The sequence below is a fragment of the Phyllobates terribilis genome, unplaced genomic scaffold (assembly GCF_046119375.1).
Source record: "Phyllobates terribilis strain yellow unplaced genomic scaffold, ASM4611937v1 Scaffold_2__4_contigs__length_985480577, whole genome shotgun sequence".
NCBI lineage: Eukaryota > Metazoa > Chordata > Amphibia > Anura > Dendrobatidae > Phyllobates > Phyllobates terribilis.
In genome coordinates, this window is record NW_027362762.1 from 339840214 (window position 1) to 339856705 (window position 16492).

The window sequence follows — 16492 nt, forward strand, 5'->3', positions numbered from 1 at the left end:
CAAACATTTTTAGCGAGAACACATTCTCCATGGTATCAAGCAGCCCACTCTTCAAAAAATAGATTCATTAGCAGCATACAGCTGCAGTCTGCCAGGTTTACAGCATACTTGGCAAACCACACAAAGGGGAAATCCTTTACCTTAAGAAAAGTAATGAGAAACATCTAAAGTTACGGTTCAATTAACCAAATGGGGACTTTCTGAGACATCATAGAAAACGGTGGCCTCTTAATATGTGAAAGGGAAACTCCGAAACCCCATGTGTAACAGTTAGTTGCAGCAGCCTAGTATATAGGACGGTGTAACGCGCTGTCCATATCTGCAAAACGCAAATGGAATAAATACCGTACTGACACATCAGATGAAGAAACAGGTAACTAAAAGCTATAAAAATGTGAATAGTAAATCCAGATAGTAGAAGAGTAACACAGTACAGAATGGTCAGCAGACTGCACCACCGTATAAAGTCAAGGAAAATCCTGAGAGCTTACATGCATCAGCACAAATCTACATTACATGATATATTGCAGCAAAGTATCAGATAATTTAGCTTTCAAATACCTAGACTGGATTCAATTCTAGAGACCTGCACCAGGTCTCTAAAGGTCTGCAATCTCTGTGTAAAGAGTACAAGCATGTTCTTATTCACTCACAGCAAGCAGAGATTGTACAAATTATGAGGATCTGGAACACTAAAGCCCCCGTCTCACATAGCGAGATCGCTAGCGAGATCGCTGCTGAGTCACGGTTTTGGTGACGCAACAGCGACCTCACCAGCAATGTCGCTATGTGTGACACTTTGCAGCGATCAGGCCCCTGCTGTGAGGTCGCTGATCGCTGCAAAATGTCCTGGACCGTTTTTGGTCTTTGCCCTCCTGCTGGTCAGCACACATCGCTGTGTGTGACCAGCGGGACCAGCGATCAGGCTGGTAACCATGATAAACAGCGGGTTACCTCCCGCTCACCGTAGCAGAGTGGTAACCATGATAAACAGCGGGTTACTAAGTGCGCGTGTGCCCCTAGTAAACCGATGTTTATCATGGTTACCAGCCTGCTCCTGCTTCAGCAGGGTGGTAACCAGGAGCAGGACATCGTGGAAAGATTCTTTCCACGATGTCGCTGCTCCCCTGATCGTTTGTGAGCCTGCCTGTTTGACAGCTCACCAGCGATCACATAGCGACGCAGCAACGATCCCTGACAGATCGTATCGTTGTCGGGATCGCTGTAGCGTCGCTAAGTGTGACGGGGCCTTAAGTCATTTAGAAAGTTGGGCAACTTTCTGTTATTAAACAATTATATGGTATTTTTCAGATATTTTTTCAGATTTTTAATTTACGATCTGAACCTTCAAGTTACTCCTCTGGTTTCAATTGCAACATAGTAAACCACAACCAACTTGAGCAAGGCTGTAAGATTGTAAGGAAAACTAAAGCCAAATCTGTCACCTCAGAAGCACAGTATACATATTATATACTATATGGCAACATAATCTTAGCATTGCAGAAAAAGGGGCAGTTCTAAAAAGGCCAAGCAGTGAAATAATGGCTGGATCCATGGAACAAGACAATAAGAACTTTTTATTGATTTGGAGCAGAAGTTACTTAAACTGGTAGAGTTGCTGCTCTACATTAAGATCAGAACCTGGACAGCTAACCCCCCATGATGCCAAGTATAAAGGAGGACTTTATCGGCCTACACTAGGATGCAAGTTGACATTCTTGGTGGCCACGAACTGAAGATCTACAAAGGCAGCGTATGGGCTTGTACATACTATATCTGTAGCCAAAGGTCTAATAGTCCGTAGCAAATCCATAGTTATATTGAATGATGACCTTGACCCCTCATATACATGCACTTTTGGGCAGATACATCAATCAGTTTACTCCAGTAAAATTGTTTGAAATGTTGCAATTTTTTGTGCAAAAATGCTGTGACTTTTGTCATTTTTATGCCACTCCCACTTGAAAAGTGGATAAAAGGTTGAGCAAGCCAGAAAAATTTAGCATAATTTACGCCACAAAAGTGGCCTGTATTACGACAGAAATGTACTCTAATGGCGTAAATGTAGTAAAGCCTGGCAGTTAAAAGTTGCGCCAAAATTCATTAATACAAAAATGTATTAAAATCTGATTGAGAACAGTATAGAAATCTACTGAGACAACCTACAAGAAAACCAGAATAGTTTGTGCGACCGCACCATAGATAAGCATTCAACAGCGAAGTAATGTGGAGTGATGTCATCAGAAATCTGCATTTAACAAAGGTCACAACGTTCAGAAAAGAACTTTGACTCTTTAGATTATAAGCAAAGTTTCTATTACCAGTATCTTTACACTTGGCGTGCGCTAGAAATACAACATATGGTGTAGATAGATAGATAGATAGATTTTTAAGCGCACTGGATGTGTAACAATATATTGCAAATCATTTATTACCTGCAATACATCACACAAGAAAGGGAGGTGAAAACACAGATTATACACTTGATTTCCTAATTCCAGGTATAGTTTGATGGGTGCAGCGTGCAGGAAAAGAAACATGTGTATGCTGACTATGCCAAAATGGAAAGCTGTGCTGCCGAGCACAGCACTAGGTGCAATCTAGGAATATAAGCTTCTCTTCCACTACACGTAACAAAAGTCGATATTGTCTATAGAGAATGACGCAGTCTACATGCTGGAAGGAAGACATGTTTAAAAAGCTTTTATAAGGTTAAACGTGTGGCTTGGCTGGGCTAGCTCTAAATTCCACCCAAACCACAAGCTAAACAGTCCCTCTAATTAGCTATTTCCTTTTCAGAACTGCAATCCCTGTAGTTTTAGTGAGTATATCATAAAAACATGTGAAACCTGTCCAACTGCCTTACACATACAGGGTGGTCCAAAAGTAGGTGGACAGAAAGTGTAATAAGTTTATGAAGGGGTAGATTTATCAAACATGGTGTAAATTGAAGAAAATCCAGTAATTTTAGATAACATTATGTGGAGTGATGAAGCTTCTTTAAAATTATCCGGCCATATTAACAGACATAATTGTATTTACTGGTATAATGAGAACATGCATTTAACATTAGAGCAACAACTAAATGAGCCTGGTGTCAATGTTTGGGGTGGTATTTCAAGTTTTGGTGTTTTAGGACCAATATTTTTTGATGCAACAGTCACAGGAGATAAGTATCTCGAAATTCTAATGAATCAAGTTGTTCCCCAGTTACAGGAACAGCCTAATTCAAATGACCTTTATTTCCAACAAGATGGGGCCCCTCCACATTATTCAAGAGTAGTCCGCCAGTATCTTGATGAAACATTTCCTAATAGATGGATTGGCCGAAGAGGCCCACTTGATTGGCCAGCACGTTCACCAGACTTAACCCCAATGGATTTTTTCTTTTGGGGAGTACTCAAGGACAAAGTTTATAGTCGAAAACCAAAAAGTGTCAGTGATTTGAAAAATTACATAAGAGATGCATAAAGAAATTAATACCCAAAGAGACTTGTGCAAAAAAGTTTGTCGAAGCGTAAGAGGCGACTTCAAAGCTGTGCAAATTGTAATGGAAAACAGTTTGAGCACCTGCGGTGATAAAATTTAAGGGCTTTTGTATTATTGTTCAGAATAAAATTTAATTGTCAATGTTAAGCTTGTGTTAGTAAATATAATTTTATATATAAATCAAAATAAATGTTATTATTTTCTGTCCACCTACTTTTGGACCACCCTGTATACTAGAGGTAAAGCAACACCAAGACCCAGGGAAACGTCATCCTGCCCAGAAACCTAGAATAGCCTATGGGGAAAATTAAAGGAATCTTAACCTGTTTTTACAAGGAGTGACACTTATTAGCAAAGACACAACCAGGTAAAATTTCACATTTGCTATAGATTAATTAGGCTGGGTTCACATATATCTTTTGCATCAGGCTCAGTTTTTTGAGCCTGATGCAACTAAACAGGATTACAAGTGAATGCATCAGTTGTCATCAAGCTTTCTCACAATTTTACCGACAGGCGCTGATCTGGGGCCGGATCAGAAAGCTACATGAAACGCTGTTATATATATTTTCATTTATTATGATTTGGTTATATTGCACCATCATATTCCGTAGAACTTTACAGACATCATTGTCACTGTCCCCATTTGGGCTCACAATCTAGATTCCCTAAAAGTATGTATTTGGAGTGCGGGAGGAAACTGGAGAACCTGAAGGAAACCCACAAACACAGAGAGAACATCATACTATACAATTATATATTATATATTTTAGTAGTCCCATACTATACCCCATACTATACAGACATATGTATATTGTATAGTGAAGAAGCCTAGATGGAGAATATCTATTTTGCCTATGATGACAGTTATAAAGAAAGAATTGCCCTGCCATTAAAACTCCAGCCAACATTGGTGTAGCCTGAAAACATGATAAAACATTGTCTGTGGTTTGAATTACATCAAATCAGGACAATTATAATGTAGCTGAAATATATATGAACACATCAAGAATACACCAAAAATGTATCCATTATTCTAATTTTATGTCTAGTTTAATATATCCTTACGTGGACCGAGCTCAGGGACAAATAAAAAATTGTAACATAGTGCTAAGTATAGAGCACCTTCTGACAAAAGAGTGATAAAGATGAAGATTTGATAGATTTTGACCTGAAGCCAACATTTCAGAGGCCTAGTGTGTACCATAATCCCACTTTGTGCAGACATGAGACAGTCTACAAAGTAGGCTAAATGATAGACCAAAGTAGGACTGTGCTTTTGCCTAAACTCAAGGGCCTTATATGATTGATCGATCCTGCGATTGTTCATAAGAACATTCATTCCTGGCCATTATCCTGTCTGTACATTGTCAGCGATCAATCAGCCATAAGTTCGCTTGATTACGGCTGATCCTATCTTTTAAGCTGACCTAAAGATCATGATTGGTAGTCAGTACATGCACCAGAGCATGCAGGGTAAATGCCAAAAACTCCCTAGAGGGAGTAACACAGACGATCGTACAAAACCATCATAATATTTGCATCATGTACTGTATAGTAGACGGGCGCTGGTTACAGGCAGTACATCTGCCCATGTGAGAGGGCCTTGCAGAGATCTATTCATCCCCAAAGGGAAATTAATATCAATTAAGCCTTTCTAAGGACTCCCTGCTGTCCCTCACTAGGCCGCAGCTGAACCCTGAGCTGGCCATGACAATGGCAGTGCTGTCAGGAGTCTCCTGGGGTGGAGCATTGGAAATATTACAAGTGTCAACCATACAACTCAATGATCAAGTAATAATTGAGCAGCACTGGCATGAAGCACCCAGGTGTTGGCCTGTATGCCCATTATGTGGTATCAAGCAGAGGTAAATGGCAGAAGGATATAACTTCAGAAACTGCAAAGACCATGTGAAGGAACATTTATAGACAGCATGATTATGGTTACAGGAAGTAAACAGCTTGGGAGAGGAATCCATCAGAACAAGCAGGAAGTAGGATGAGAGAGTTAAAGGCACAGTATCAGGAACACAATATCTTGCAATGATTAAGGACATCTGATTGTTCGGAAAGCTTTTGCTGGCCTGAGATGGACTTCATTTTGTGGACACTAAATCTGTAAATCTTTTATATTCAGAAGAGGGCTGGACCTCCTTTTTTTGTGCTACACAAAATATCTCATAGTTACAAAAAAAGATGCATTTAGGAGGAAATAAGATTATAAGGTGTCTGTAACCTCTATTTGGTGAGATCTACAGGTCATGTAATGTAGGTGGGACATTAGATTAATGGGAAACCCACTGAAATGGTGTCGATTTGCCAAAAATATCTAACATCTACGGACAGCTTTAGCCTCCCCTGCCATCTCATGTCCACTAATCACAGACTACTCTGCCATCTCATGTCCACTAATCACAGACTACTCTGCCATCTCATGTCCACTAATCACAGACTACTCTGCCATCTCATGTCCACTAATCACAGACTACTCTGCCATCTCATGTCCACTAATCACAGACTACTCTGCCATCTCATGTCCACTAATCACAGACTACTCTGCCATCTCATGACCACTAATCACAGACTACTCTGCCATCTCATGTCCACTAATCACAGACTACTCTGCCACCTCATGTCCACTAATCACAGACTACTCTGCCATCTCATGTCCACTAATCACAGACTACTCTGCCATCTCATGACCACTAATCACAGACTACTCTGCCATCTCATGACCACTAATCACAGACTACTCTGCCATCTCATGTCCACTAATCACAGACTACTCTGCCATCTCATGACCACTAATCACAGACTACTCTGCCATCTCATGTCCACTAATCACAGACTACTCTGCCATCTCATGACCACTAATCACAGACTACTCTGCCATCTCATGACCACTAATCACAGACTACTCTGCCATCTCATGTCCACTAATCACAGACTACTCTGCCATCTCATGTCCACTAATCAGACTACTCTGCCATCTCATGTCCACTAATCACAGACTACTCTGCCATCTCATGTCCACTAATCACAGACTACTCTGCCACCTCATGTCCACTAATCACAGACTACTCTGCCATCTCATGACCACTAATCACAGACTACTCTGCCATCTCATGTCCACTAATCACAGACTACTCTGCCATCTCATGACCACTAATCACAGACTACTCTGCCATCTCATGTCCACTAATCACAGACTACTCTGCCATCTCATGACCACTAATCACAGACTACTCTGCCATCTCATGACCACTAATCACAGACTACTCTGCCATCTCGTGTCCACTAATCATAGACTCCATGTCCACTGATCACAGACTCTCCTGTCATCTCGTGTCCACAATTCACAGACTCCATGTCCACTGATCACAGACTCCCGTCATCTCATGTCCACTAATCACAGACTCCCCGGCTATCCCTCGTGTCCACTGATCACAGACTCCCCTGTCATCTCGTGTCCACAATTCACAGACTCCATGTCCACTGATCACAGACTCCTCCGCTATCTAGTATCTACTAATCACGGACTTCCTTGCCCCCTCATTTCCACTAATTACAGGCTCCCGTATTTTGTGTCCACTAGTCATGGACTCTCTCGCCATCTCATGTACACTAATCTCAGACTCCTCTGCCATCTTGTGTCCGCTATTTGCGGACTACCCTGCCATTTCCTGTCCCCTTATCACAGATTCCCCTGCCATCTTGTGTCCACTTAATCATGAACTACCCTGCTATCTTCTGTCTTGTGGATGACAGCAGAACATATTTCCTGCCCACCCCATTGACCACATGAAAATTGAAGCTGATGGTCACAATGTGGACTATTTTACCATTGCTAAATTGATTGTGATCCTTCAAACCTAGTCAAATTTACAAGCCCTGGCGGGCACTACATTCACTGTATACTGCATTTGGTCAATGATTGTTGCCAGTGGTGCTGGGGACAGCACGCACTACATAAGCAATATATATGTAGTACAACATATAGGACCATGACCACAGTGTATACATGGTCTGCAGCCATTCTCCCAGGAGCACACAGGAGTAGGCTAGAGATTGTGATGTCATGCCAGTGATGGAGAGCAGTGTCACTCCTGCCAGCAGCACAGGCCTCTGCACAGGCTGGCCATCACACAAGTCATAGCTGTGGCTGCAGATGGTCGCAGCCTCTGACCACACCATGGATTACGTTCTCTTTCCGTCAGACAGACAGCTATCAAGGTGCTATAGTCATTAACTCATTCTTTGCCGGACACAGGTGGAGATCTTAGCCTGCACTCTCCCCGACACGGGCCTCACAGGGTTAAATGCACCCCGCCAGTCACGAGCAACTTAACCCTGACATCGCTGGTGCCCGGGTGCATAGTGGCAGTGAAGTTGCCCCAGTTGTGTCACCCACCTCTAGGGTCCGGATCTCCTGCTGTGTCAGGTCGTTAGAGGCGGCGCACTGTGTGCGGAGCCCCCGCAGGTTGGACATGGAGATGTCGATCATGTTCTGGATGAGCTCGCAGTGCTCCCGGGCGGACAGGGCCGACCTCCCCCCGCTCCCCAGCACATCGCCTCCCGGCTTCTTGTCTAGCAGCTTCCGACTCTCCATCTTCTCGGCATCGGGAACAGATGATTATTCTAGGACAGCGACCTCCTCGCCGGGCACTGTGCAAAATGTGCAATCAGATCGTATGGATCGTGCGTGCCATGTACATTTAACGATAGACAAAGTGGCGATGAGCTAGAATAAAGGTGCCAGAACGCCGGGCATCAATGCAGGGTGGGGATTACAGAAAGTCCATCCGATCCTCGTCACTCCCCCAGCTCGGCGATGGAAGCACGGACCAGGGAGGGAGGGGGTCGCGACCGGCGACTTATTGTGATGCCATCCAAATAATAGCAAGGGGAGTAATATCCTGACAGCAGCGCCGCTCAGCACTCGCAGATAGCTTCCCCCTCTCTGGGCTTTTTAATGTCAGGCAGAGCTCGGGTCACAAGCAAGGGATTGTGGGGCTTGTAGTCTCCGGCAGGAGATCACACACTTGTACTGGGGATGCTGCTGTCACTTCTCTGCTGCGTAATAATTTCACTTTAGATCAGAAGCGCCTGAGAACTGTGTGCTGCTACTAGTCAGTATAGGTAGTCACTGCTCACAGTGCTGGTAGTCATTATAGGTAGTCACTGCTCACAGTGCTACTAGTCAGTATAGGTAGTCACTGCTCACAGTGCTGGTAGTCAGTATAGGTAGTCACTGCTCACAGTGCTGGTAGTCAGTATAGGTAGTCACTGCTCACAGTGCTGGTAGTCATTATAGGTAGTCACTGCTCATACTGCTGGTAGTCAGCATAGGTAGTCACTTCTCATAGTGCTGGTAGTCAGTATAGGTAGTCACTGCTCACAGTGCTACTAGTCAGTATAGGTAGTCACTGCTCACAGTGCTGGTAGTCAGTATAGGTAGTCACTGCTCATACTGCTGGTAGTCAGTATAGGTAGTCACTGCTCATAGTGCTGGTAGTCAGCATAGGTAGTCACTGCTCATAGTGCTGGTAGTCAGTATAGGTAGTCACTGCTCATAGTGCTGGTAGTCAGCATAGGTAGTCACTGCTCATACTGCTGGTAGTCAGTATAGGTAGTCACTGCTCATACTGCTGGTAGTCAGTATAGGTAGTCACTGCTCATAGTGCTACTAGTCAGTATATGTAGTCACTGCTCATAGTGCTGGTAGTCAGCATAGGTAGTCACTGCTCATAGTGCTGGTAGTCAGTATAGGTAGTCACTGCTCACAGTGCTGGTAGTCAGCATAGGTAGTCACTGCTCACAGTGCTGGTAGTCAGCATAAGTAGTCACTGCTCATAGTGCTGGTAGTCAGTATAGGTAGTCACTGCTCATAGTGCTGGTAGTCAGTATAGGTAGTCACTGCTCACAGTGCTGGTAGTCAGTATAGGTTTTCACTGCTCATAGTGCTGGTAGTCAGTATAGGTAGTCACTGCTCACAGTGCTGGTAGTCAGTATAGGTAGTCACTGCTCATAGTGCTACTAGTCAGAATAGGTAGTCACTGCTCACAGTGCTGGTAGTCAGTATAGGTAGTCACTGCTCATAGTGCTACTAGTCAGTATAGGTAGTCACTGCTCACATTGCTGGGAGTCAGCATAGGTAGTCACTGCTCACAGTGCTGGTAGTCAGTATAGGTAGTCACTGCTCACAGTGCTGGTAGTCAGTATAGGTAGTCACTGCTCAAAGTGCTACTAGTCAGTATAGGTAGTCACTGCTCATAGTGCTGGTAGTCAGCATAGGTAGTCACTGCTCATACTGCTGGTAGTCAGTATAGGTAGTCACTGCTCATAGTGCTACTAGTCAGTATAGGTAGTCACTGCTCATAGTGCTGGTAGTCAGCATAGGTAGTCACTGCTCATAGTGCTGGTAGTCAGTATAGGTAGTCACTGCTCACAGTGCTGGTAGTCAGCATAGGTAGTCACTGCTCACAGTGCTGGTAGTCAGCATAAGTAGTCACTGCTCATAGTGCTGGTAGTCAGTATAGGTAGTCACTGCTCATAGTGCTGGTAGTCAGTATAGGTAGTCACTGCTCATAGTGATACTAGTCACTATAGGTAGTCACTGCTCACAGTGCTGGTAGTCAGTATAGGTAGTCACTGCTCATAGTGCTACTAGTCAGTATAGGTAGTCACTGCTCACAGTGCTGGGAGTCAGCATAGGTAGTCACTGCTCACAGTGCTGGTAGTCAGTATAGGTAGTCACTGCTCACAGTGCTGGTAGTCAGTATAGGTAGTCACTGCTCATAGTGCTACTAGTCAGTATAGGAAGTCACTGCTCATAGTGCTGGTAGTCAGCATAGGTAGTCACTGCTCATACTGCTGGTAGTCAGTATAGGTAGTCACTGCTCACAGTGCTACTAGTCAGTATAGGTAGTCACTGCTCACAGTGCTGGTAGTCAGTATAGGTAGTCACTGCTCACAGTGCTGGTAGTCAGTATAGGTAGTCACTGCTCATACTGCTGGTAGTCAGCATAGGTAGTCACTTCTCATAGTGCTGGTAGTCAGTATAGGTAGTCACTGCTCACAGTGCTACTAGTCAGTATAGGTAGTCACTGCTCACAGTGCTGGTAGTCAGTATAGGTAGTCACTGCTCATACTGCTGGTAGTCAGTATAGGTAGTCACTGCTCATAGTGCTGGTAGTCAGCATAGGTAGTCACTGCTCATAGTGCTGGTAGTCAGTATAGGTAGTCACTGCTCATAGTGCTGGTAGTCAGCATAGGTAGTCACTGCTCATACTGCTGGTAGTCAGTATAGGTAGTCACTGCTCATACTGCTGGTAGTCAGTATAGGTAGTCACTGCTCATAGTGCTACTAGTCAGTATACGTAGTCACTGCTCATAGTGCTGGTAGTCAGCATAGGTAGTCACTGCTCATAGTGCTGGTAGTCAGTATAGGTAGTCACTGCTCACAGTGCTGGTAGTCAGCATAGGTAGTCACTGCTCACAGTGCTGGTAGTCAGCATAAGTAGTCACTGCTCATAGTGCTGGTAGTCAGTATAGGTAGTCACTGCTCATAGTGCTGGTAGTCAGTATAGGTAGTCACTGCTCACAGTGCTGGTAGTCAGTATAGGTTTTCACTGCTCATAGTGCTGGTAGTCAGTATAGGTAGTCACTGCTCACAGTGCTGGTAGTCAGTATAGGTAGTCACTGCTCATAGTGCTACTAGTCAGTATAGGTAGTCACTGCTCACAGTGCTGGTAGTCAGTATAGGTAGTCACTGCTCATAGTGCTACTAGTCAGTATAGGTAGTCACTGCTCACATTGCTGGGAGTCAGCATAGGTAGTCACTGCTCACAGTGCTGGTAGTCAGTATAGGTAGTCACTGCTCACAGTGCTGGTAGTCAGTATAGGTAGTCACTGCTCAAAGTGCTACTAGTCAGTATAGGTAGTCACTGCTCATAGTGCTGGTAGTCAGCATAGGTAGTCACTGCTCATACTGCTGGTAGTCAGTATAGGTAGTCACTGCTCATAGTGCTACTAGTCAGTATAGGTAGTCACTGCTCATAGTGCTGGTAGTCAGCATAGGTAGTCACTGCTCATAGTGCTGGTAGTCAGTATAGGTAGTCACTGCTCACAGTGCTGGTAGTCAGCATAGGTAGTCACTGCTCACAGTGCTGGTAGTCAGCATAAGTAGTCACTGCTCATAGTGCTGGTAGTCAGTATAGGTAGTCACTGCTCATAGTGCTGGTAGTCAGTATAGGTAGTCACTGCTCATAGTGATACTAGTCACTATAGGTAGTCACTGCTCACAGTGCTGGTAGTCAGTATAGGTAGTCACTGCTCTTAGTGCTACTAGTCAGTATAGGTAGTCACTGCTCACAGTGCTGGGAGTCAGCATAGGTAGTCACTGCTCACAGTGCTGGTAGTCAGTATAGGTAGTCACTGCTCACAGTGCTGGTAGTCAGTATAGGTAGTCACTGCTCATAGTGCTACTAGTCAGTATAGGAAGTCACTGCTCATAGTGCTGGTAGTCAGCATAGGTAGTCACTGCTCATACTGCTGGTAGTCAGTATAGGTAGTCACTGCTCATAGTGCTGGTAGTCAGTATAGGTAGTCACTGCTCATAGTGCTGGTAGTCAGTATAGGTAGTCACTGCTCACAGTGCTGGTAGTCAGTATAGGTAGTCACTGCTCATAGTGCTACTAGTCAGTATAGGTAGTCACTGCTCATAGTGCTGGTAGTCAGCATAGGTAGTCACTGTTCATACTGCTGGTAGGCAGTATAGGTAGTCACTGCTCATACTGCTACTAGTCAGTATAGGTCGTCACTGCTCATAGTGCTGGTAGTCAGCATAGGTAGTCACTGCTCTTAGTGCTGGTAGTCAGTATAGGTAGTCACTGCTCACAGTGCTGGTAGTATAGGTAGTCACTGCTCATACTGCTGGTAGTCAGTATAGGTAGTCACTGCTCATACTGCTGGTAGTTAGCATAGGTAGTCACTGCTCATACTGCTGGTAGTCAGTATAGGTAGTCAATGCTCATAGTGCTACTAGTCAGTATAGGTCGTCACTGCTCATAGTGCTGGTAGTCAGTATAGTTAGTCACTGTTCATAGTGCTGGTAGTCAGCATAGGTAGTCACTGCTCATACTGCTGGTAGTCAGTATAGGTAGTCACTTCTCATAGTGCTGGTAGTCAGTATAGGTAGTCACTTCTCATAGTGCTGGTAGTCAGTATAGGTAGTCACTGCTCACAGTGCTACTAGTCAGTATAGGTAGTCACTGCTCACAGTGCTGGTAGTCAGTATAGGTAGTCACTGCTCACAGTGCTGGTAGTCAGTATAGGTAGTCACTGCTCATAGTGCTGGTAGTCAGCATAGGTAGTCACTGCTCATACTGCTGGAAGTCAGTATAGGTAGTCACTGCTCATACTGCTGGTAGTCAGTATAGGTAGTCACTGCTCATAGTGCTACTAGTCAGTATACGTAGTCACTGCTCATAGTGCTGGTAGTCAGCATAGGTAGTCACTGCTCATAGTGCTGGTAGTCAGTATAGGTAGTCACTGCTCACAGTGCTGGTAGTCAGCATAGGTAGTCACTACTCACAGTGCTGGTAGTCAGCATAAGTAGTCACTGCTCATAGTGCTGGTAGTCAGTATAGGTAGTCACTGCTCATAGTGCTGGTAGTCAGTATAGGTAGTCACTGCTCACAGTGCTGGTAGTCAGTATAGGTTTTCACTGCTCATAGTGCTGGTAGTCAGTATAGGTAGTCACTGCTCACAGTGCTGGTAGTCAGTATAGGTAGTCACTGCTCATAGTGCTACTAGTCAGTATAGGTAGTCACTGCTCACAGTGCTGGTAGTCAGTATAGGTAGTCACTGCTCATAGTGCTACTAGTCAGTATAGGTAGTCACTGCTCACATTGCTGGGAGTCAGCATAGGTAGTCACTGCTCACAGTGCTGGTAGTCAGTATAGGTAGTCACTGCTCACAGTGCTGGAAGTCAGTATAGGTAGTCACTGCTCAAAGTGCTACTAATCAGTATAGGTAGTCACTGCTCATAGTGCTGGTAGTCAGCATAGGTAGTCACTGCTCATACTGCTGGTAGTCAGTATAGATAGTCACTGCTCATAGTGCTACTAGTCAGTATAGGTAGTCACTGCTCATAGTGCTGGTAGTCAGCATAGGTAGTCACTGCTCATAGTGCTGGTAGTCAGTATAGGTAGTCACTGCTCACAGTGCTGGTAGTCAGCATAGGTAGTCACTGCTCAGTGCTGGTAGTCAGCATAAGTAGTCACTGCTCATAGTGCTGGTAGTCAGTATAGGTAGTCACTGCTCATAGTGCTGGTAGTCAGTATAGGTAGTCACTGCTCATAGTGATACTAGTCACTATAGGTAGTCACTGCTCACAGTGCTGGTAGTCAGTATAGGTAGTCACTGCTCATAGTGCTACTAGTCAGTATAGGTAGTCACTGCTCACAGTGCTGGGAGTCAGCATAGGTAGTCACTGCTCACAGTGCTGGTAGTCAGTATAGGTAGTCACTGCTCACAGTGCTGGTAGTCAGTATAGGTAGTCACTGCTCATAGTGCTACTAGTCAGTATAGGAAGTCACTGCTCATAGTGCTGGTAGTCAGCATAGGTAGTCACTGCTCATACTGCTGGTAGTCAGTATAGGTAGTCACTGCTCATAGTGCTGGTAGTCAGTATAGGTAGTCACTGCTCATAGTGCTGGTAGTCAGTATAGGTAGTCACTGCTCACAGTGCTGGTAGTCAGTATAGGTAGTCACTGCTCATAGTGCTACTAGTCAGTATAGGTAGTCACTGCTCACAGTGCTGGTAGTCAGTATAGGTAGTCACTGCTCATAGTGCTACTAGTCAGTATAGGTAGTCACTGCTCATAGTACTGGTAGTCAGCATAGGTAGTCACTGCTCATACTGCTACTAGTCAGTATAGGAAGTCACTGCTCATAGTGCTGGTAGTCAGCATAGGTAGTCACTGCTCATACTGCTGGTAGTCAGTATAGGTAGTCACTGCTCATAGTGCTGGTAGTCAGTATAGGTAGTCACTGCTCATAGTGCTGGTAGTCAGTATAGGTAGTCACTGCTCACAGTGCTGGTAGTCAGTATAGGTAGTCACTGCTCATAGTGCTACTAGTCAGTATAGGTAGTCACTGCTCACAGTGCTGGTAGTCAGTATAGGTAGTCACTGCTCATACTGCTACTAGTCAGTATAGGTCGTCACTGCTCATAGTGCTGGTAGTCAGCATAGGTAGTCACTGCTCTTAGTGCTGGTAGTCAGTATAGGTAGTCACTGCTCACAGTGCTGGTAGTCAGTATAGGTAGTCACTGCTCATACTGCTGGTAGTCAGTATAGGTAGTCACTGCTCATACTGCTGGTAGTTAGCATAGGTAGTCACTGCTCATACTGCTGGTAGTCAGTATAGGTAGTCAATGCTCATAGTGCTACTAGTCAGTATAGGTCGTCACTGCTCATAGTGCTGGTAGTCAGTATAGTTAGTCACTGTTCATAGTGCTGGTAGTCAGCATAGGTAGTCACTGCTCATACTGCTGGTAGTCAGTATAGGTAGTCACTGCTCATAGTGCTACTAGTCAGTATAGGTCGTCACTGCTCATAGTGCTGGTAGTCAGTATAGGTAGTCACTGCTCATAGTGCTGGTAGTCAGCATAGGTAGTCACTGCTCATAGTGCTGGTAGTCAGTATAGGTACTCACTGCTCACAGTGCTGGTAGTCAGCATAGGTAGTCCCTGCTCACAGTGCTGGTAGTCAGCATAAGTAGTCACTGCTCATAGTGCTGGTAGTCAGTAAAGGTAGTCACTGCTCATAGTGCTGGTAGTCAGTATAGGTAGTCACTGCTCATAGTGCTGGTAGTCAGTATAGGTAGTCACTGCTCATAATGCTACTAGTCAGTATAGGTAGTCACTGCTCACAGTGCTGGTAGTCAGTATAGGTAGTCACTGCTCATACTGCTGGTGGTCAGTATAGGTAGTCACTGCTCATAGTGCTGGTAGACAGCATAGGTAGTCACTGCTCATAGTGCTACTAGTCAGTATACGTAGTCACTGCTCATAGTGCTAGTAGTCAGCATAGGTAGTCACTGCTCATAGTGCTGGTAGTCAGTATAGGTAGTCACTGCTCACAGTGCTGGTAGTCAGCATAGGTAGTCACTGCTCACAGCGCTGGTAGTCAGCATAAGTAGTCACTGCTCATAGTGCTGGTAGTCAGTATAGGTAGTCACTGCTCATAGTGCTGGTAGTCAGTATAGGTAGTCACTGCTCACAGTGCTGGTAGTCAGTATAGGTTTTCACTGATCATAGTGCTGGTAGTCAGTATAGGTAGTCACTGCTCACAGTGCTGGTAGTCAGTATAGGTAGTCACTGCTCATAGTGCTACTAGTCAGTATAGGTAGTCACTGCTCACAGTGCTGGTAGTCAGTATAGGTAGTCACTGCTCACAGTGCTGGTAGTCAGTATAGGTAGTCACTGCTCAAAGTGCTACTAGTCAGTATAGGTAGTCACTGCTCATAGTGCTGGTAGTCAGCATAGGTAGTCACTGCTCATACTGCTGGTAGTCAGTATAAGTAGTCACTGCTCATAGTGCTACTAGTCAGTATAGGTAGTCACTGCTCATAGTGCTGGTAGTCAGCATAGGTAGTCACTGCTCATAGTGCTGGTAGTCAGTATAGGTAGTCACTGCTCACAGTGCTGGTAGTCAGCTTAGGTAGTCACTGCTCACAGTGCTGGTAGTCAGCATAAGTAGTCACTGCTCATAGTGCTGGTAGTCAGTATAGGTAGTCACTGCTCATAGTGCTGGTAGTCAGTATAGGTAGTCACTGCTCATAGTGATACTAGTCACTATAGGTAGTCACTGCTCACAGTGCTGGTAGTCAGTATAGGTAGTCACTGCTCATAGTGCTACTAGTCAGTATAGGTAGTCACTGCTCACAGTGCTGGGAGTCAGCATAGGTAGTCACTGCTCACAGTGCTGGTAGTCAG

At 44.7% G+C, this 16492-nt stretch overlaps 1 protein-coding gene across 1 annotated transcript in view; it reads right to left on the minus strand.

Moving 5' to 3' along the window:
* KSR1 (kinase suppressor of ras 1) overlaps positions 1–8482 on the minus strand; it is a 185321-nt gene extending 176839 nt beyond the window's left edge. The window contains exon 1 of the mRNA XM_073664572.1: positions 7901–8482. Within this exon, the coding sequence (XP_073520673.1) occupies positions 7901–8098 (198 nt within the window). The 5' untranslated portion in view covers positions 8099–8482. The remainder of the gene's footprint in view (positions 1–7900) is intronic.
* Between the last annotated feature and the right edge of the window lie 8010 nt (positions 8483–16492).